This window comes from Mytilus trossulus, chromosome 12 (assembly GCF_036588685.1).
Source record: "Mytilus trossulus isolate FHL-02 chromosome 12, PNRI_Mtr1.1.1.hap1, whole genome shotgun sequence".
In the NCBI taxonomy this organism is placed as follows: domain Eukaryota; kingdom Metazoa; phylum Mollusca; class Bivalvia; order Mytilida; family Mytilidae; genus Mytilus; species Mytilus trossulus.
Window position 1 is genome coordinate 10364465 of NC_086384.1, and position 21761 is coordinate 10386225.

Below are 21761 nucleotides of genomic sequence, written 5' to 3' on the forward strand. Positions count from 1 at the left end.
TGTTGCTTAATTTTTCTCTGATGTGTCATAAGTACCATGCAAAGTATATTACAACAATATTATATTGCAAAAGTCGTGCAAGTTCGTTAAACGGAATTGTCCTGACGCTGTGCTGGTGATAAGAAAAACTGTCCTGGTTCTGTGCTCCTATGTCCTGGTTCTGTGCTTTTATATTTTAGTTAATAAAAGTGGCATATATTCAAGATCATTGATGCTGTACTGTTATTGACTTATAAGCTGATGTCTGCTTTCTTGAAATTGACAGTTTTGTGAATCTGTTTACTGTTATAATGAGAGAAAAAATACCCCTATTTTTTTTTTTTTTTAAACTAACTGTAATCTTATTTATTGGCCTGTTAATGGAACCCTTCTTGCCCCCTTTTAAGATAAGAAAATATGTTTACGATTTTCGGGATTACGATCCTTTTGCAAGATCACCAAAATATGTTGTAATTTATACCATACTTATATAAAGTAGATGATATGGTATGTTTGTTGTCAATGGACAAATTTCCATAAGAAACCAAAGGAAGTATGTGTTAACAACCATACGCCATCGTACGACCTTCAACAATAACCCATAAAATAAAAATCTAAAAGGTTTTGCATAAAAATGGAGAGCAAAAATATAGAACAAAGGACTTTCTGAGCGTTTGAATCATGTCTTTAGCAGCTTAAAACACATTTGTTTGTGAACAATTGAGTGCTGACTATAAGAATTACAATAGTATTGCGGGTTTGTTTGTTTGGTGTTTTTGTTGGGGGGGGGGGGGGGGGGGATGGGGATAAGTTAGAGCGAGGTTACAGTGAAAGCTTGGAATAGTTTCCCGTAAGATTTAAAAGTTGTATTGTAAAAGAAAAATGTATCTTATAGCTATTAAGAATCACTTGCTGTAAGATTTTTCCAACAATTTTTTTTTGTCTAAACGGTTATCAGGTATTATTTTTTTTTCGAAAGTTCGAGAGAACACTAAAAAAAATTCACTATTTAATGAAAGGGCAGGCTAGAATATGTCAGAGAATGAAGACGAGATAACCTAGAGAACACTAATAAAATTAAGATTTCTTAGCTTTTTTCATTTCAAAATAAATATTTTTGATAAAGAATTACGGGGGAGGAGGTGAACAATGTGTCCTTCTTTTCTATATATAAATATTTTTCATGAATAAAAATAAAATGTGCCTTGATTATAATTGAAAATGAGTAAATGGAAAAAAATACCCAACTAAAATACACTTTTATTTTAATATTGATAATATCACTAAGCTTTTAAGTTTTGTGTGTCAAACACACCATCTCTGTAGTAATGACTCCTTACTAAGATATTTCACTGCATTCATTTTTTTTTCTGCATTTTTTTATATTGTGAATTCATAGAATTATTATATTAAAATGTAGCCTTAATTTATATTTAATAAAAACTGAATCTAAAGCCAGATCTATCAAACATTTTTGTTTCCATCTATCCGTGTTCAGGACTTTAACGATCAACAATAACACGCCTGGAAAGTAAAATGCGTACTCGGCTGTCTGTAATCGGCCATTTTTAGACACCCCAGGCTCCTAAAAAACAAGCCGGGGTGGGGTTCAAAGATGCAAATTAAGTACTTATATCCATATTTTATCTTTTCGTGTACGGTTTATGACCCCTCCTGTGGCCTGTCAATTCCGAAATGTGCAAACTGTAATAGTATCAAAACAGCACAGACAATGAATAATAAAGATTTATTTTGTACATATATCAAGGGGAAACGTCTTGCAAAGCATTATTATTTATAGTTCATTATTGAATTTAGTAGAAAAAGAGAATTTAGTGAAAATAATCACTATTTTTGTAGAAAATTCACAGACCTTTGTACAGAGATTTTTGTTATGTTTAGCATAGGATAAACACAATGGTTCATTACCGAGTAAAAAAAATCAAAATGTCTATCTACCTTGCACATTTCAGAAAATTCAACCACACCAGATCAGATAACGAAACTGGTTCCAGCAACATTTATAAGCAATTTAAGATTGTGACACTCACAGTTTCCATTCAAATATTCTCGTTACAACGAATCATTTTAAATACAAAAATACGCATTGCATGCAGCCTTTTGTTTATCTATTAATATATGTATACGGATAAAGTTATGAAAGGCAGCAGGGTCATCAGGGTGAGGAGTCCATGTCATCTGATATAAATGCTAAGCATAGATCTAGAAAGCGACATATAATCATGACATTAAAAAAAGTATCTTCTTTTCGACTTTTTTCAAACAAATTGACACATAAAATGAATTATATAGTATTGTGGAATTTTTAACTTATTTAAGATACTATATATTGTTATCTGATATTGGACGAAAGATGTTGCCCTTTTATGTTATTATGTAATACAAGTTCAGATCATTTGAAAACACATATTAAACAGCCAAATGGATGCACAAGAGCTAAAATAGAAGTCATATATCCTGTTGGCAACAGCTATCTGGCTAATTTTATTGATTTTGTAACATTTGTTTTAAATATGACCAACTTCTTATCCAAAATCACCAGCACCGTATCAGGACCCACCAGCACAATGACAGGACCCACCAGCACAGTATCAGGACATGCATAAATTGAGTAAATGCTAAATTTTAATAAATTGCAATGTTTTTTTACAAAATTGTTTTGTCGTGTGGATTGCGGTATAGAAAGCGCACTCTATGAGCATTTTTGTTTTATTTTTTCAGTTCGAGATTTTCAGAAAATGAGCATTTTTGTGTTACGCTTACTGAAACAGTTTAGAGGGTAATTTTTTTAATGGTTTATAAATGAACCCATAAGAAACGAAATTGAAAAATCTCAACTGTTTTCTTCCATTTTTTATGAGTGAAAACGTCAAAAATCATCATTTTCGTCTTTGTTTACATTTTTTCATTGATCACCAGCACCCGTCAGGACCGAATCACCAGCACAGTACGTTCTCTCGCAGGACAACCATACCCACCGTGCTTTAAGTATATATAAACTCATCATAGATGCCAGGACTAAATTTAGTATTTGCGCCAGACGCGCGTTACGTCTACAGAAGACTCATCAGTGACGCTCGAATTCAAAAAAGTTAAAAATGCCAAATGAAGTACGAAGTTGAAGAGCGTTGAGATCCAAAATTCCTAAAAGTATTGCCAAATACAGCTAAGGTAATCTATGCCTGAGGTAGAAAAGCCTTTGTTTTTCAAAAAAAATCAAAATTTTGTTAACAGTTAATTAATATATATAATTATATAACAATATCAATGATAATTCATGTCAGCACAAGAAGTGCTGACTACTGGGCTTGTGAGTTAGTGATTCTAAAACAAAGTAAGTGACTTATCCGTCGGTCTCTCAACATGAAAAGCTAGTGGCTTATTCGTCAGCCTCCTAAATATTAACAGTTAGTACTTATTCATCGGTCTCAAAACACAAACTGTTAGTGGCTTATTAGTAAGTTTCTAAACAAATAAATATGGCTTATTAAGGTGGTATGGGAGTCTAAAATAAAAATGATAGAATTTTTTCATATTTTGTCAAAATGTAGTATCTATTGATACATGTTCAAAAATATTATAAAAATGATAGGTCACCGCGCATTTTCTCAAGCTACAGGTTGTGACAAAATGACAAATTTTGTATGGACTATACAGGAAAAAACAACATTTTGTGAATAGAAACTAAACAAAATGATAGAATTGTAAAATAAATAAGGAAAAGATTGCTTTCAGACAATGCTTTGAGAATATCAAAAGAAAAGATAGGGTCACCGTACGTTTTTTCCGACTAAAAGACAAAATAGGAAAATTTCATGTAGAGTCCTTCAGAAAATGCACTGTTTTAGAGTTAACTCCCCTTAAATTACCAATTTGAAAATATTCAAAAATAACCAAAAATAATCTACACTTGTAAAAATATTAATATTTCTAAGTTATATTCTTATAAATTGGTTCTTTTAAATGAAAATTCACATTAAATATCTGCATTCCTGCATAAAATTTTGCTAGCTTGATAGAAAATATGGACCTTAGATTCTCTGTTTTTTACAATCCAAGATGGCGAAAGACACCCATACCACCTTAAAGCACAAAAAAGACTGATTAGTTGGTCTCTGTGTATCATATTATAAATCATGACAAAAAAAAACATTTTATCATGCCGGAGACTTATATAGATGCCTGTGCATACACGGTACGGATTTTGGTCATTGTTGAAGGCCATTATGTGACCTTCAATATCGTTAAATCGCTTCACTTTGGACAATGCTGGATAGTTGTATCATTGGTATTCATGATAGGTTTCTTGCTTTAAAAATAAAAAAGGTAGAAAAAAAGGTTAACATGCTTGCAACCATACCATTACTTTTCCAAGAACTTACAATGTAGAACAGTCATTGTAGTGTAACGGCAAAACACAGATTTCATTTATTTGTTTATCTTAACATTCAGATGACAGAATAAGAAACAGTTTTGATTTTTTGAAAAACAAGAGTGTGTCCATAGAACATAGATGTTGAACTCACATGATCATTTTCTATGTTCAGTGAACCCTGAATTTTGGGTTTAACCTCCAATTTGGCTTTGAAATTAAAAACTTCACATCATGAGAAACTTGTGAACTAAGTTTCAAGTTGGTTGGACTTCAACTTAATCACAAACTAACTTTACCAAAAACTTTAATCTGAAACGGGTCAGACGGAAGAACGAACGAACTGACACACAGACCGAAAAATGTATTCTCCCTAGGTGAGGGCATAAAAAGATATTTTAGCTTATTATACAACCGAACAAAAAGGAAGTACATATAATAACCTTTCGAATGATAAATACTATATCCTTAATTTGTTTTTATGTTTAATGTCACTCATTTTAAAAAGACTGCACGAGTGAAAACCACATGCAATTCAATATGTATCATTATTGATTGTAAAAATCAAATATCATATCTGACGATAATCCGTTTAATTCCATATATATAACTGTACGATATACATTTGTACATTATTATAATCTAATGATGGCAACGTTTTCAAAGCTGTTATATTAATGGTCCCATTTAGAAAACGGTATTTTCTCTAAATTTGTTATCTGCCACGAAGCGTAACGTTTAACGCGATTCAAGTTTATCGTATGTGGATATATGCTACGGCATTATGTTGATGTATATGCTAAAAACTGTATCAGCTATTGCTTTGTTGTATACAAGTTTTATACAAAGTAAGTAAATTTCATTTTATTTTGTCTTTTCAATGAAATTATCTCCTGTAGTTTTTTTCTAAATTGCAAAAGTGTATCAACACTATTTGTTAATCATGGTTTCTACTTCTCCAGACAATTTTGGCGGATTTGGCCAATCTGATTCGACTTTTTGCAATTATATTGGTCATCACGTACTAGTACTCTTCATTTTATGATTGTTCTATTGGTTTTATTTTATTTCAATCAAAACTAAAATAACACTTGATATATTGTGTGCGTCCGAATCGGTTTTCAACACTTTTATCTGAAACGCTAGCCAGGGACTAAAGGGACACGAAAAGAATAGTCCAATTCGTCAAAGTTTCTGTACAGTTTCACAATTTGATATTTTCAACCGGAAAACGAGCAGACCATCAGTAGATGTATCGAACCATAGCTACAGTAAATAAAGAAAAACCCGTGTCCAACCCTTACCTTAGGAGAACGCTTAAGTTAACGGAAAATGGTAGAGATACATTGCCATTGGGACATCGACCGACCAAATCTCAAATTTAAATACGATGTTTACACCAAAAACATACTTTTTCTTGGTAAAACTTTCTCTTTTGCCATGCTGTATTTTAAAGCCTCTGTTTTTTTTTTGTATTAGGCACACGATTGTCGGAAGGTGTAACAATTGTCGTCTGTCAAGAATGATATAAGTTCTTTGTTCGTACAAAGGAGTTGGTCCGGTCAGGGCCGATTTTGGGATTTAATTTCAGGTTCATTTGACGAAAGATTTAGGACACTTTTTAAGCACTTAAGTGTCTATTTTATTTGTATCAATTAGTTTATGTGAAAGATTTTAACTGATTTACTTATTAAAAACGCTCCGAATCAAGCTTAAATATGAAAAACCTATAGATATGCAAAAAATATGTCATTTTTCAGATGTTTTTTGTAAAAAATGAAAGTAGCCGCAGTTGTGTTTATCCCAAACCTTTATAAATGTTATGTATTATCATCAAATACTACTTACATTTCAATTTTAAGAATGAACACAAATGTGGCCACATTCTTTTCAGACAGAAACCGTCTAAAATTTAATGAAAATGCTAAAATTGTGAAGATTTCAGTAATTTAGCATGACTTGATGATGGTAGTACTCGATATAGGTACATTGTATTGTCAAAAATACCCCATATTTATGTAGCAGAAGCATTCTACTTTCCAATAAATAACTGAAAATTTACATTTAAACAATTTTGTAAAACTGCTATATTTTTAGGCCAGAAAGGGGTCTTTCCGGACCTAGTCCTTTGTTTGAAAGCTCTCAAACTCATAACTTGCGACATCGACATCGACCCGTTACAACCATACACATAATTATTTTTCCTTTCTCAAAAATCCCCCACCGTAATCTTAATCCATAAACAAAAATCTTGTTAAATTATATGTAATTAACTTTTTACATGTTATTTTCCTACAGATATATTTTGTTAATTGCAAAACAGAACGAACGAGCAATTATATTTCCGTAAATTATATACGACTAAACATAACGTAAGAGAAGACATCTATACAGATGTTTCCAAATTACAACCTGTTTTTAAAGACTGTAAAAACATGAATAAGTTGATAATTTGTAAATAAATGGAACTTACAAACCAGAAGAAAAAAAAAGGGTACGTGTGCTTGTTTTCGAAAATTTAAGCCATTTAAAATTCTGCTGGTAATGAATCTCACTTAATTGTCCCTACTTTTAATATTGGCACTTTTTTATTGAAAAAATATGTAAAAATAACAAGGATATTATAGAATTTAAATAATGGCAATTTAAACTATAGGAAATAAAATAAAATTATGAAAAGAAAAGCACGGGTTTGCAGCAAAATTTGTAATATCACTTCATTGATAAAACCAGAGAATTCCGAATATCTAGCAAAAACCCAAAATCGCGGAGAGCGAACATTCTTAAACTGAATCCAGACATACCCATTATGATCGCAGCAATATTTACTTTGCCACTCCTTCTTTCAATTCTATCACAATTATAAATTAAAGCGTATTATGATCATGAACTTCCAAGTCATCAATTTGTCTCATTTGAAAGTGTATTCATGCAAATATCAAAAGAATTATTAACAACTTTATTTTTTTAACATTTTTGAGAAATATTTGAATAAACCTTGAAAAGAAATTTAATATTATCTTTCTTTCGTTAGATTCTAAAATTCCATCATGTATATACACGTACATTGGATGTCACGAGGATGGTTATAACAGGACTCTTCAACACACTGCTGCTATAAGGCAAGAAAGTATGACCAATAATTGGTGTTTATATACTTGCAATTCAAAAGACTATTTATATGCTGGAACTGAGGTATGAAACTATGTGAATATATATTTTTATTCACAATTGTGCAAATAATACGTTTGAAAAAATGATTTCTGATATTTGAAATATCGTATAGTGACAATCATATATCATGGCTATAGCTGCCAAATTCATGTTTACCGATTTTAATCAAACTCTCATATATGATTAAAAGCAACCAACAATCAACCAATCAATCAATAATATATGATTAATAACAGAGCAAAACATTTATCCAAACTATTAAGAGGCACTAGCTACGAGATATATAAAAAAAAATATAAAACTTGATTTTTTTTTGGTTCAATCAATAACATGAATAATGAAAGTGAAATAGTGAGATAACAAACAATTCGCTTTTTGCAACCAAAAAGGTTAAATTTTGTCAAATTACGCTATGAAACATTGATAATTAGTAATTCACTTGCAATAAATGAGTCGACCTCTTTAAATCCGTATTCATGTGAATTTCAATTTAACCCCATGCTAAAGATTGACGACGCATGCATTGGACGTGTACTGGTTTTTTTTTTAAAGAAAAAGAATGTCAACAATGAAAGTGAAACTACGGTAAATCATTTGATCAGTAATTCGATGCACATAAAATCATTCTTATACGGTTAATAGCAATTAGAACAATCTATTTTTAATCTATTAAATAAAATCAAACAGACCTCTAAAATATAATACACGTGTTGGTTTAATCTTTTTTTTTTTTTAATTATGTTTACATCGCTTATATGGTCATATGAGGTCAAATCGATAGTTAATAAGATGGCGTCTGGACTTAAATACACACGAACCGAACCTATATATTATCTACCCCATGCTCTGTAAATTGTTTAATTTAGACTTTTGATAGTTTGGAAAAATCTTTTACAATGTTATAAATCAAATATGAGAATTTGAGTCAAATCGGTGACAATGAATTTGATAGCTAGTGTCCCTCTTAATTAAAGTAAAAAAATAAACAATAATACCACACGGGCATGAAAACACGTTGTTTCGTTTCGTGTGTATTTAATCTTGACGCCTTCTAATTAACTATCGACTTGACCTCTAAAGTCATCCGATGACCATATAAGCGATGCAAACATAGAAATTGATATGAATAGATTAAGCAAACTCGTCAAATTTTTATAGGTCTATTTAATTTCATATTTTAGATGAGAAATACATGTTTATCATAGTGTTTACATGCATAAGAATGATTTTAGTGGATCGATTCAGACAGTCAAATAATATACCTTTGTCTCAATTTCAATGTTGACATTTTTTTCCTTTAAATAACTGTTCACATACAATTCACGTGTTATCCATCTCAAGCTAAGGGGTTAAATTGAAGTTCATATGAATACGATTTCAATGAGTTCCAATTATTCACTTACAAGTGAAAAATTCATAATCAATCTTTTTTAGCTTATTTTGACAAAATTGAACTATACTGGCTGCCTTTGTTCTACTACTAAACTATCTGCAATCTTCTTAATAGAACACTTGGTACCGTACAATCAAATCTGGTTATAAATGGTTCTAATTAGGCCTTTGAAAATAATGAAATGAATTACTATTGGAGTGTTAAAGAACTTGATAAATTACATGCTTATATTGGTGACTAAGAATATATTCAAAGTTTTGACTTTTCTACCATTTCTACCACTTTACCCCATAATCAAATTTAGACAACATTCACACACCTAATCAAATGGGCAATACAAAGTCATAATGTGAATATATATGTTCGAACTCTTTTATGTCATTTTTTAGTAGCAACAAACACAAGAAATATGTCAATTGGACCTGCTTTGATACCTCAAGTGCCCTTGTATTTTATTAGATAACATTTTTGTTCGCTATGGCGATTCCGAATATCGACAAGTTATCGAATTCCAACGGAGACTTACTGTGCTCCCCTTATTGCGGACATGTTTCTGTATTGTTATTAACTTCAATTTATTACTAAAATCAGTAAAGACCATCGAAACAACGTCTGATTCAAAACAATAATACTTTTAGATAATTGGATGATGTATTAGTTTTGAATAATGACGACTTTAGTGTGTATACTAAAGATATTTTTTATCCTTCCGAAATTACTTTAATTAAGGAATGACTGTAATATTTTTTTCTGTCTATGAAGAAATAACATAAAAAATTTGGTGCACACTGAATAATAATTCTAAATTCCATTTTAAACCGTAGAAAACCATGAAAAAACGTTGATTACGTTACGGTCACATGACTACATCATGTCTATGGGCTGATAACAAAATAACGTCAGCCAATCAGGAGACGCGTAACATCCAAAATTAAATTATATAAGACTAATACTAACAAAAATTATATAGGTCTAAGACTTATACTAACAAAAATTATATAGGTCTAAGACTAATTATATATCAATATACTAAATAAATAAATGATTGGGAATATGTTAAAGTAATAAAAAGTCAAGAGAATTTCAGAATGCAATTTGGTTCCGAACAATATCTATCACGCTTTGTGCATGCAGACTCCACGCGGCCTTCACGTGATTTTACTATTTTTAGAATAATTGCATAGCAACCAAATGCACTTGATTCAACCTTTACTAATTATGCAACATTTTCGAATAATTCACTAGAAAATATTTCAATAGATTCTAAAATTTATATTGTAAATATACACACTGCAGTTATTAATAGATAAATAAAAAAATAACTTGTACCCTTTAATACATCCAATCACAGCGTTCTTAAGTTGACTTCCGTCGCCCTGTCTTGGGTACACAAAAGGCCAACCTAATGCTGGGAAAATGTAATACTTCCGTTTTCCCTATACATCAAGCATCATGAAATTGAATATTATGTCCAGAACTATACGAATGAAAATTATAATAGATCCAAATTTTTTTCAGATTGTACTATAAAGAAACCGAAGGGTTTTTTTCGATTTATTTACATAAACTTATTAAATCAGCTGCAGCATTACTATTATATGTAGACCTTCATTGCATAAAACAATGGAAATAACATTGTATATTGATATAAACGATCAAACTTGTAATAACAATATTTAAATAAACACATTTGTAGGCATGATACGGATTATGTTCTTTTCATATATTTTATGATGATCTATGATGGTATAAGTCTAAACCACTAACGGGAGGAATTGTGCTTGATTTTTATATAATGAAGGAATTGTTTCTGATCAGTTTAAATAAGGTCTAGAGCTGGCATGTTGGTAACTGCTAGTAATCCTCTGTTAATTTATGTATCATTGTAATTTTGCTTAGTTTCTTTTATTACCTATTCTGTCAACGACGATGGAAGTAGTTAACGACCTCAACTGGTTATATAGCCCTGACATCAAACGTATTTTTAACTTAGTTTAACTGTGTGTATAATGTTTGTTTGTTTATTCTAAGTTGGCAAATGGTATGAGGTAAGGGTTGAGATCTAAAAAAACAAACCTCTTTTAAACTCCGCCGCATATTCGCGCCTGTTCAGGTAAGGAGCCTCTTGCCTTTGTTAGTCTTATGTTAGTTTAAATTTTTAGTTCATTAATATTTTAGAGTTTAGTATGACGTTCAGTTTTACTGAACATGTAGGGGCAAGCTGCGGCCCATCTCAGGATGCGGAATTTTCTCCCTGCATTGAAGACCCATTGGTTGCCTTCGGCTGTTATCTGTTTTTTGGTCGGGTTGGTGTCTCTTTGATATAAACCCCATTTCCATTTACTGTCAAATTTATGTTCAATGATTTGACTCAAAGGGATAACTCCTGTTATTTGATTTATAGCATATGTAAACGTAAAGCTCGCGAAATTAGATTTTGCAAGGTCTGTTTGATTTCATATGATATTTTAAACAAATATGCTAATCATTGTTTTTTTTTACCTGAATAAGAATTTATTTACGAGGAACGAATCCGTTAACCATATGATTTACTATTGTTTCCTTTTCATGTGGAGATACTTTTCCTTTAATAGCTAAAGACGCCTAGAACATGCTTAACTCATCTCTAGCTAAGGGGTAACATTCACTGATGGTACCATGAATACCTTGGTCGGATTTAATGAGGTGGATTTAATGAGGTTAAATAATTCTTTGCAAATGAATAATTCATTACCAGTGTTTCTTTGCACATTTTGTACATGTATAGGTACAAATAGGTTAAAGGTACCAGGATTATAATTTAATACGCGAGACGCGTGTTTCTTCTACATTTGACTCATCAGTGACGCTCAGATCAAAATAGTTATGAAGCAAAGCAAGTACAAAGTTGAAGAACATTGAGAACCCAAAATTTCAAAATTTTGTGCCAAATACGGCTAATGTAATTTATTCCTGGGATAAAAAAATCCTTAGTTTTTTTTTCGAAAAATTCAAAGTGTTGTCAACAGGAAATTCATAAAAATGACCATACAATTGATATTCATGTCAACACTAAAGTACTGACTACTGGACTGGTGTTACCCTTGTATAATGCATCTTTTTTTCTTTATCGGAATGCAGGTTGGTCACGAATGTTACTGTGGCAATGCCAATGACCGATTCAACAAGAGACCAGAACCAGAATGCAGTATTCCTTGCTCTGGAAATAAAACAGGAATGTGCGGTGGCGACTGGCGGCTAAGTATTTATAAAATAGGTACTTGCTTAGAATTTTATGACAGAAAAGAAAAGTAATGCAAGCATAATTCGCTATTTAAATTTTAATGAACATAAATTAAAAACCATATGATGTAAAGATAAATGTTCATCTGTGATCTGCTCAAATGTTCTGTTTAAATTGGAAATAGTTTCGTCTTTGTGAGTTTCTTTAAAATTGTTTTTGATCTAATTATGTTTTTTGTTGCAGTTTGTCGTTTTTGTTTTTGTTTGTTTTTTAAAAAGATATTAAAACATACAGACATCGAGCGATTAAAGTTAGCTAGTGTTGATTTTTCTTTTATCGGGCGTCGATGTTCTAGATATCAGCTCCATCTAAAGTGTTTATTTATCAATACCTTATATATGTACATGTACCTGTTGAGATGATATTGACAGAGGACAAATCCGAGTGCAGATATAATCTGACATATAAAAAAAGAAGGTGTGCTATGATTGCCAATGAGACAACTCACTTCAAGAGACCAAAATGACACAGAAATGAACAGTTATAGCTCTAGGTTAACGTACGGCCCTCATCGATGAGCAAAGCACATAACGCAAAGTCAAAAGCCCTTATTCACAAAAGTAAAGCATTGCAAACGAAACGAGAAAACTAACGGCATAATTAATGTACAAAAACGAAAGAAAAAAATAGATCTGATATGAAACACAGCAACAAACGACAACCACCGAATTTCAGGCTCCTGACTCGATAGACACATACAAGCAGAATGCAGTGGAATTATACATGTTAGCAGGATCCGAACCCTTTCTCGAATTACCTGACACAGTAGTATAATAATAATTTGGCGTCAAAACCAATACGCGGAAGTTATTTGGGTTGTTGCCTCTGTGCCACATTCCCCATTTCCATTTTTAATTTTATTTCTCAAATATACGGGAATACAACCATGTATAAAGAGTATTCCAGGTTATATTAGCTTGTTTGGTTTATTATTGCATTGAATGCACAATTTTTGTATGCATATAATTCAGTTGCTGACGTTTGCCGATGTGTTATATATTTGTTTTTCGTTCATGTTTTGGACATACATTGGACCGTTAGTTTTCTCGTTTGAATTGTTTTGCATTTGTTATTTTTGGGCCGTTTATAGCTGACTATGCGGTATGGGCTTTGTTCATTCTTTAAGGCCGTACGGTGACCTATATTTGTTAATGTCTTTGTCATTTGGTCTATAGTGGAGAGTTGTCTCATTGGCAATCATACCATATATATATTTTTTTAAACATAATATCTGTTATCATTATACATACATTTGTCTCTTTGCACAGTATTAATATCCAGTCGCTGTTTGTTCTGTTTAAATCTACATTTTTATTGACATATTTTTTTGTAGATAATTGTACTGTATATACTGATGGAACCAAAGCATCGACTGATGAAGGCAAAACAACTAATACTGCAATTGTTCAAACTGCAACAAATGGGTATTCACACCGAAAAATCAAAGACAGCACTCCTCAACCAGTAGACAAAACAATGTGTTCCTGTCCATGTAAGCGTATGGGTAGAAGTATGAGCGTTTCTGAACTAGACGAGGTTGTTGCTAAAATCAAACAGGAACTGCAAATTGATAGAAAAAACCTTAGTTCTTACAAAAGATCTAAACGTTCACAAACTGATACTCGTACCTTGTCTATGTGTATGGGGATCGTAGGAGGAATAGTTATATCTATCCCAATTCTCTCTATAATTATCTGTGATGTGATAAACATATTAAATAGAAAGTATTTACTTGAGTTGTATGTGTGTTTTACTATATCGAGATACACTGACTTGAAAAACAAGCACGAAGATTTGAGTGCACATAAAATTGCCACAACACTTTGCTACGAAGACCATTTTATTTTGTTACTTTGATTTGATAATGTCCTCATGCTGAAATAATCTTAATCACTGAAAAAACTTACCAACCCTGACCATCATACTTTAATCTTTCGATTTTTTTAGTATGAAAATAAGGCGATGATGTACGATTACAATTGCAACAATAAGTCGCAATTTTAAAGGACAATGATGTTAATTAATAACTTCATGACATCTTACTTTCGCAAATAATTAAATTCTGTACTTACTGAACATTCCATCAAGATTGGTAAACATTTTCTAGAATCTCTTAGTATTTGAAATCTCTTATCATAATGATTGTAGTTTTAAGCAAACCGTACTGTGTCTATAATTGTTATTATTACGACATTTGTAAGATTTTGTTTTACTGTGCAACTTGTTGTAACTTGGCACTTTTGATTGACAATTAAATAAATGTACTTATATATGTTTTAAATCTGATGTTTGATAAAAAACGCAAGACGTTACAAAAATGTTTACTCAAACTGCATGATAATTTATTGCAACCTTTCCGACATACACAAATACGTCAGCTGTACCTGATTATAAGAAAATTCAATAAAAAAGTAAGAAGATACCTTTGCTAATTTATTAACTTTACAGAAAATGACTTTCAATGTAAATATTTTGCAGTTCGGTTACATTTCAAAATATTTGTCAATGGTGTGTTTTACAAACAAGTCATGCAAGTAAACTAACAAAAATACCGAACTCCGAAGAAAATTCTTTACGAAAAATCCCTGGTCACATCAAAATTCATCAGTTAAATGGATAACAACTCTCATATTCCTGAATTGGTTTAAACAGTTTTTAAAATGTAGAAAATGGTAGAAATGATAGATTAAAACCCGGTTTTATAGATAGCTTAATCTCATCCTTTTATGAAAGTTGCATACAAATCCATCATATTGACACTATGCGTAAACAAAACAAACAGACATAATAAACAAAGCACTTACTCAAAAACGAAAAACAACAGTTACGAGAGCTAAATGACGTTTTTATGGATAATAAAAACGATTGAAATAAGTCCTAAATCGATTGAGAGAAAAGAAACTAAAATGGAGAGAAACACATCACCTATAAGAGGAAAACAAAGTTCAGAACAAGTTCAACAAAAAAACGCCAACATATTTATATTAAAAAAAAACACTAATTGATAAAAACTGCAATATTCCGGACTTGGAACAGGACAATTTTAGAACAAATAGTGGGTTTAATATGGTTTTAGGGGTAGACAAACCTTCCTCTTTATGGCAACGATAAAAAAACTGTATAGTTTAAAGACAACAGTATGGGACAGAAATACAACACAAATACACTTTAAAACACAGAGAAACGAACACACAAATAAGTCTTCACAACATGCAAACCACAGAACAACAACAAACATATTCCATCAATGACAAACACCACTGGTTATTACATCAGTGACGCGCTTACATACCTAACATGTAATCTCGAACTTCATACAATTATTAACACAATAATAATCCAACAATTTTCATGACAATGATGTTATTAAAAGGCAATTTTTAAATTATTTGGACTACAAACGATAAGACATAAGAGATAATTCAACCGAAATCATAAGAGAAATATAAAAAGACACGTCACATTTCAATGTAAATTTACACTAGTCTTGTCATTAAACTAATATCAGGGAAAAAAATACAATGATAGTATTAAAAGGCTATGTTATAATTATTAGGACAACAAGCGATAAGACATAACACATTATGCATCCGAAAATGTGGCAGAAACTTAAAAAATAAATACATGAATGTTGAATGTACAAAATACCGAGATACGTCGTATAGCAATTCAATTTCACCTTCGGTATGATAATAGACATATTCGGGAATAGGTTACGTTTGGTACTTAGCAAGTAAATGACATAGATTTAAAAACACAATCTAAGACGTGATTAAAATGTTAGTTTAGACACAGACACATCATTTAGATCATTTAAAAATCGCCTATGAATTTAAATATCATTTAAAAATCACTTATGAGGCTTTTGTAGACGAAACGCGCGTCTGGCGTATAAACAAAATTTAGTCCTGATATCTATCATGAGTTTATTTATTATAAATTCTAGTAAATATTTTCTTTTTCAATTACTTCGATGTTCCAACAGATAGATTATTATCTATCTGGAAAGGATTTGCAAAACATTTAGAAAGCTGGTGAATAGAAAAGAAATGACAATTTTCTCTACCGTCAGAGCGATGAATAAACTGCGTTAGAATATAGATATACCAACTATGTTAACTGTCACATACATATTGTCAATTCACTATTTATGTGTTTATTTGTATAAAATGAATGAGTAGAAGGAGATTTAAAATATCAAGTTGATGTGCATGTAACATGTGTTGTTGGTCAATATGATAAAATCATGTAAAGATGGATTAAAATGAGATATATGTTGTTGGTCAATATGATAAAATCATGTAAAGATGGATTAAAATGAGATATGACAAAAGATCGTTATCTTATCAATTCATTTGCATATTATGCATTGTATCAGAAAAAGAGATGCATAAATATATCAACAACGTATTACAATGCTTAATAAGGAGAGCTCTAGGCAGAATATTTAAATCAAAAGGTAAGTCCAAATTTATTTGTGGTATTTCGTTTTACATAAAAAAAAAAAAGCCTTATAATTATTTAAGAACTCAACTTGCTTCATGGTTTTTTTTCTTAAGCGAGAGAACAAATAATTCATTCTTATTCAGGAAGAGTACAAACTAGCAATTACTGTAAAAGTTATGATATTGATAGTAGATAAGCCAATTTGATGCGTGGTATAGCCATTCAAAAATGTCAGAATGTGGCATAGAGCAGTAATTACGCCACGCAACAGTCAAGCTAAAGACTCTTCAAGTAGTTGTAAAATCTAACGTTCAAAGAGCATAAACCTTTCCGTTCACCCGAAATTAGATTCCACGTTATTATACCATTCGCCTTTTGATAAATTACGTATTTTTCTTTTCATCTTGTATAGCAGAATATAAACAAATCCGTGGAATTTATTTTTAATGCCGGTCAAAAAGTGCGCAGAGTCGTAAAGTGAATGCATATTTAGTCAATGAGTTATCCAATACTACGATTCAGTTAAAGGCATATTAACCTCATATATCTTTTTTTGATTGTTCATGCAATTTCGTCAGTGTAACACAATTTTAAAAGCTGTCACAAAAGCGAAAGGCTTACCTAACTAATAGACCACGTATAATCCATCCTTTTTACACGTCAGAAACATGACAGTCGCTTTTTACTCGTTCCGCTGATTTCTTATGTTAGATTTTGTCAGCATTTATGTTTTATTATCTGTTTGAAAGTATGATTTTTTTCTTATATAAAAGTGTAACGTGTATATGGGAAAAGCTTGTCAATTTCAATTTTAGAATGAGTTCGTTAACAGTTTGAAACTGGATTCAAAACGATTTATTTTTAAAATACAAGACAAGTAAACTTTTTTCATAAAGTAACATCAATGAACTAAAATATGTACAGCTTCTCTTTGCGTTCTCTAATTAACTATCTACAAAGTTCAACTATTGACTTCAAATATATACGACTGGTACAAAGCACTATTACAAATTTGTCTTGTGTCAGGAATTAACTTGTCCTCCTGGTACAATAATGTACCTAACAATTTAACAGATTTGTCCTTATGGTACTATACTATACTATAATATACCCTCCACGTAAACACACTTGTCCTTATGGTACATTTAAATACCCTATATGTTATCAAAATGGTACATGATAGTACTCTGCAAGTAAACATACTTGTCTTGTCTTGTACGGTAAACTTCATACGTGGCAAACTGTAAGTTGTGCCAGTCTTAAAGAACAGGCACCGAAATTGTCCTCTGTTGCATTAAAATCATGAATGCAATTCCATATTAACGGAAACTATCAGACACCAACCTGTTCTTCAGTACACGTTAAGTAATAGTATCTTGTATAAAAGAAAACGATATAAAATATTCGTCTCTGACAATCACGGACGACGTACGTATCATGGCAAACATCTTCGTAGACTTCAGACGAATTACAAAGAGCAAAACATCGTTGTGCTTATATATCCCAATTGCAACCGTACCATTCTTTAAGGGAGGTGTCTTTCTAAAGTGTCTCGTTACTCGTATTAACAGTTTCCATTTCAACACCCCTATACATTTGACCTGACCCAATGTTTACCCGCCAAATATCTCGTTCTGTTCTTTGATTAAAGATTATACAAATATATAAAATAAGGCATTTAGCAAATGGTAACTAGTATAAGGTAAACCATCTTAACTAAGATACAAAATCATCACACAGGTATATAACTCTCTTGACAACTTTGTGCAATGCATTAGGACTATAATGTGGTTCATAAATCAATTTAAAAAATCAAAAATAGTCAACACACAAATTCTTAAAACATTTGACGCCACATTTTTTTTATATTGAGCGATACAAGCCATTTGCACGGCGTATATCAGTTTAACTTACAATCAATGTTGAAAACAGTATTTTATTACCATCAATCAAAACTCAGTACTAGTATTCAATAACAATATATTATGTCAGCTTTCAATTGCAAGTAAGTGTACAAATAAACCTTACATTGTTATGAATCTGTGGTTGGGATCATTTGTTTCTAAACTTCAGAAATGTCAACATTATGTGTAATCACATGGTTCTAAGCTGTTCTTGAACAGCTATGCCATCGCATTATAACTTTTCTAGTTTAGAACGGTTCCAAGCTATGATAGATAATTCTATATGTTATGTATAAAAGCCATGTCAAATTATTTTACGAGTAGTTACAAACGTTTTGCCTACAGATTCACTGTAGCTATGACATAGTTTAACTTTGAGATAAAATTTTCAATTTTCACCGGAAAAGAGGGGCGAACGATACCAGAGGGACAGTCACGTGGTTATGTTGTCGTCAAGGTTCTTGTTTACTTGCATTTGATTACTGATTATGTTATCTCTGTAAAGTTAGTCGAAAAGGGAATAATTTGTAGGCTTATATATTATAAGAGGAAGCTTTAGATTAACTATAAAATGCCCTGTACCAAGTCAGCAAAATAGCCATTGTTATATTATAGTTCGTTTCGGTGTGTGTTACATTTCGGTGTTGTGTCTCTGTTGTGTCGTAGTTCTCCCTCAGTTTAAGTTTGTGACACGGATTTGTTTTTTCCCTATCGATTTATGAATTTGAACATCGGTATACTACTGTTGCCTTTATTTGTAGATACTTTTGTACAGAAATCATGTAGAATATGTTTGCCAAATATATCGTAAATTATGAAATCACAGTTCTTGATATGAATCATAGAATACGTGGAGCATATACCTGTAAAAGTCATGCCTATAACATACAATAAGTAACGGTTTGTAACAGTTAAATTGTCGATCGTTTGACTTGTAGTTGATTATTGTTCGCTTAATTACTATTTTTTTTTTAATATAACAAAAGAATTGAAAAAATGCCAAAGAGACAAACAAATCTTGCTTTCAATTTCTTTTTTTAACTGTTTTGGTTGGAGCGTCACAGAGGAGTCTTTTCTGGAATAAACGCGAGTATTGTGTACAAATTATTATCCTGGTACCAGTAATGATATTATATTAAAGGTAAAAAAGGGGGAAAACATAATGGCCAACAGTACATAAGATGCAAACACAAAAGTTCTTACAACATTTCCAACATAAAGAACAATGATCTCCATTATTAACCCTGATTTACCAAGTATATCCGAATGATCATGAGATCATGTTTCTTCATGTGTTTCATGAATTTTCAGATGTATCGAATAAGAAAATTTACATTTAAATATTTGTAACTGATAGTGACACACTAATTTCCTAAAGCTTTATTTGGTAAACATTTATCGAATAGATAATAGGAATAGATTTTTTTTATATCAGTAAATCTCAGTAACCATAACCAAGGCATATTCTACTTCAGATACAAAAATCTACCACTAGTCTTATACGGTATCTTGTTTTGCATTTGAGTTATATTATTCATAAAGTACAGCAATATTAGTTGAAACACCCTTTGTGTTATTCACTTTAATCAAATTCATAAAAACTAGTGCAAATGTCAGAAACGATTGTGGTCAACTGTTTCCTTTACATTATATTATGTGATACATTGACTGCTTTCAACTAAAATATCCACTGATTTATATTTGTTTAATTTTGGGATGAGAAAGAGTATATAATTTGTTATTGCATATCTGACTGTACATTTTAACAATAAGATATATATTTATATTTGTAGATAATACCAAGAGAAATATTCTTAAACAAGATATGAATGCATATGACAGAAGATATCTGACTTTTATTTTGTTTATTGTTATTTTGAACATATTGATTCTTAGTATGATGGACGACTTCAGTAAATTCAAATTAGAAATTCCAATTTTCAACAGTATACCACAGTTTCAAACCAAAGACATTTACAATTGTGATGAAGATCAACACCTTAATACTTCCATACAGAGAAGAGAACTCAAATCTAGAGGTTCTATTTATCCTATTGTTATATCGATGCCATACAAAATAAACAACAAAAACATTTGTCACGGAGTTCCTAAAGTTTCAACCATCGTAATGGTCCATACAGCACCTAAACATTTTACAAGAAGAATGGTTCTTAGGAGTAAAATGCTCAATGCAACATACTATAGTCCAGAAAGTATTCGCGTCGTTTTTCTCTTAGGATTGGTTACAAGTGAAACAATACAAAAAAGAATTGAAAATGAAAGTGAAACGTACGGTGATATTGTGCAAGGCTATTTTCTAGATTCATATCGGAATTTAACAAACAAAGGCGTCATGGGATATAAATGGATATCAGAACATTGTATGAACGCAGAGTTTGTTACCAAAATTGACGATGATGTCTATATAAATTTTTTCAAAGTTTTCGAAGAAATGTTTGACCTTAAAAAGAAGAAAAAGTTTATTCTTTGCAATAAGATAGGAAAAAATAGAATGAATATTGTACGAAATAAAAGAAGTAAGTGGTATGTAGGAGATGACGAATTCAAAGGTATACAACGATACCCTCACACATATTGTAGTGGACTAGTCGTGTTCATATCTACAGACCTAGTGCCTATGTTATACCAAGCTGCCATCGGTTCACCATTTGTCTGGGTGGACGATTTTTATTTATTCGGAATTTTACCATCGAAAGTTGATGGTGTTGTACATATTGATTTAAGGACGAGGTTGAATTTTAACTTAATGAAAGCAGTAAAATGTTATACAAATTATGGGACGAAGTGTCCACACGCCGTTGTGTATGCAGCATATCACGGGAACAAGGGTTTTGATACACTATGGACAGCAATCGTTAAAGACAGACAACAGAGTATTTATGGAAACTATTATATGAATTTACCAGCTTTTTCGAATCCAAAAATAAAACCTTTGTCCCTATATTAGTATACAATAATGTACCTTAGTTTCTTGATTTGTAATTACCTACCGGCTAAAGTAATTATTCAAAACGTGTTTGTGTAACGGGTTATTTCTTCCTCTGTGATATTTTATCCTGGGGATAATTTGTCCCGGTAATATTTTTCCATGCATGGTATTTCACAGGTAGATTTTTTCCAGAGGAGTGAAAATCTATCTGTGTCATGCGGATAGTATGTACCGGTATA

The 21761-nt window shown here is 31.3% G+C and overlaps 2 protein-coding genes across 2 annotated transcripts; both read left to right on the forward strand.

The window, feature by feature from the left end:
* Positions 1-12053: 12053 nt before the first annotated feature.
* LOC134692193 (uncharacterized) lies at positions 12054-14079 on the forward strand. Its single transcript, XM_063552643.1, has 2 exons — positions 12054-12195; positions 13556-14079. The coding sequence occupies exons 1-2, from the start codon at positions 12054-12056 to the stop codon at positions 14077-14079; spliced, it is 666 nt and encodes a 221-aa protein (XP_063408713.1).
* A 2450-nt stretch (positions 14080-16529) lies between these two features.
* Positions 16530-21540, forward strand: LOC134692195 (UDP-GalNAc:beta-1,3-N-acetylgalactosaminyltransferase 1-like). The gene is made up of 2 exons (XM_063552644.1): positions 16530-16681; positions 20366-21540. Exons 1-2 carry the CDS (start codon positions 16540-16542, stop codon positions 21538-21540), a joined length of 1317 nt encoding a protein of 438 aa, XP_063408714.1. The 5' UTR covers positions 16530-16539.
* The last annotated feature ends 221 nt before the right edge of the window (positions 21541-21761 follow it).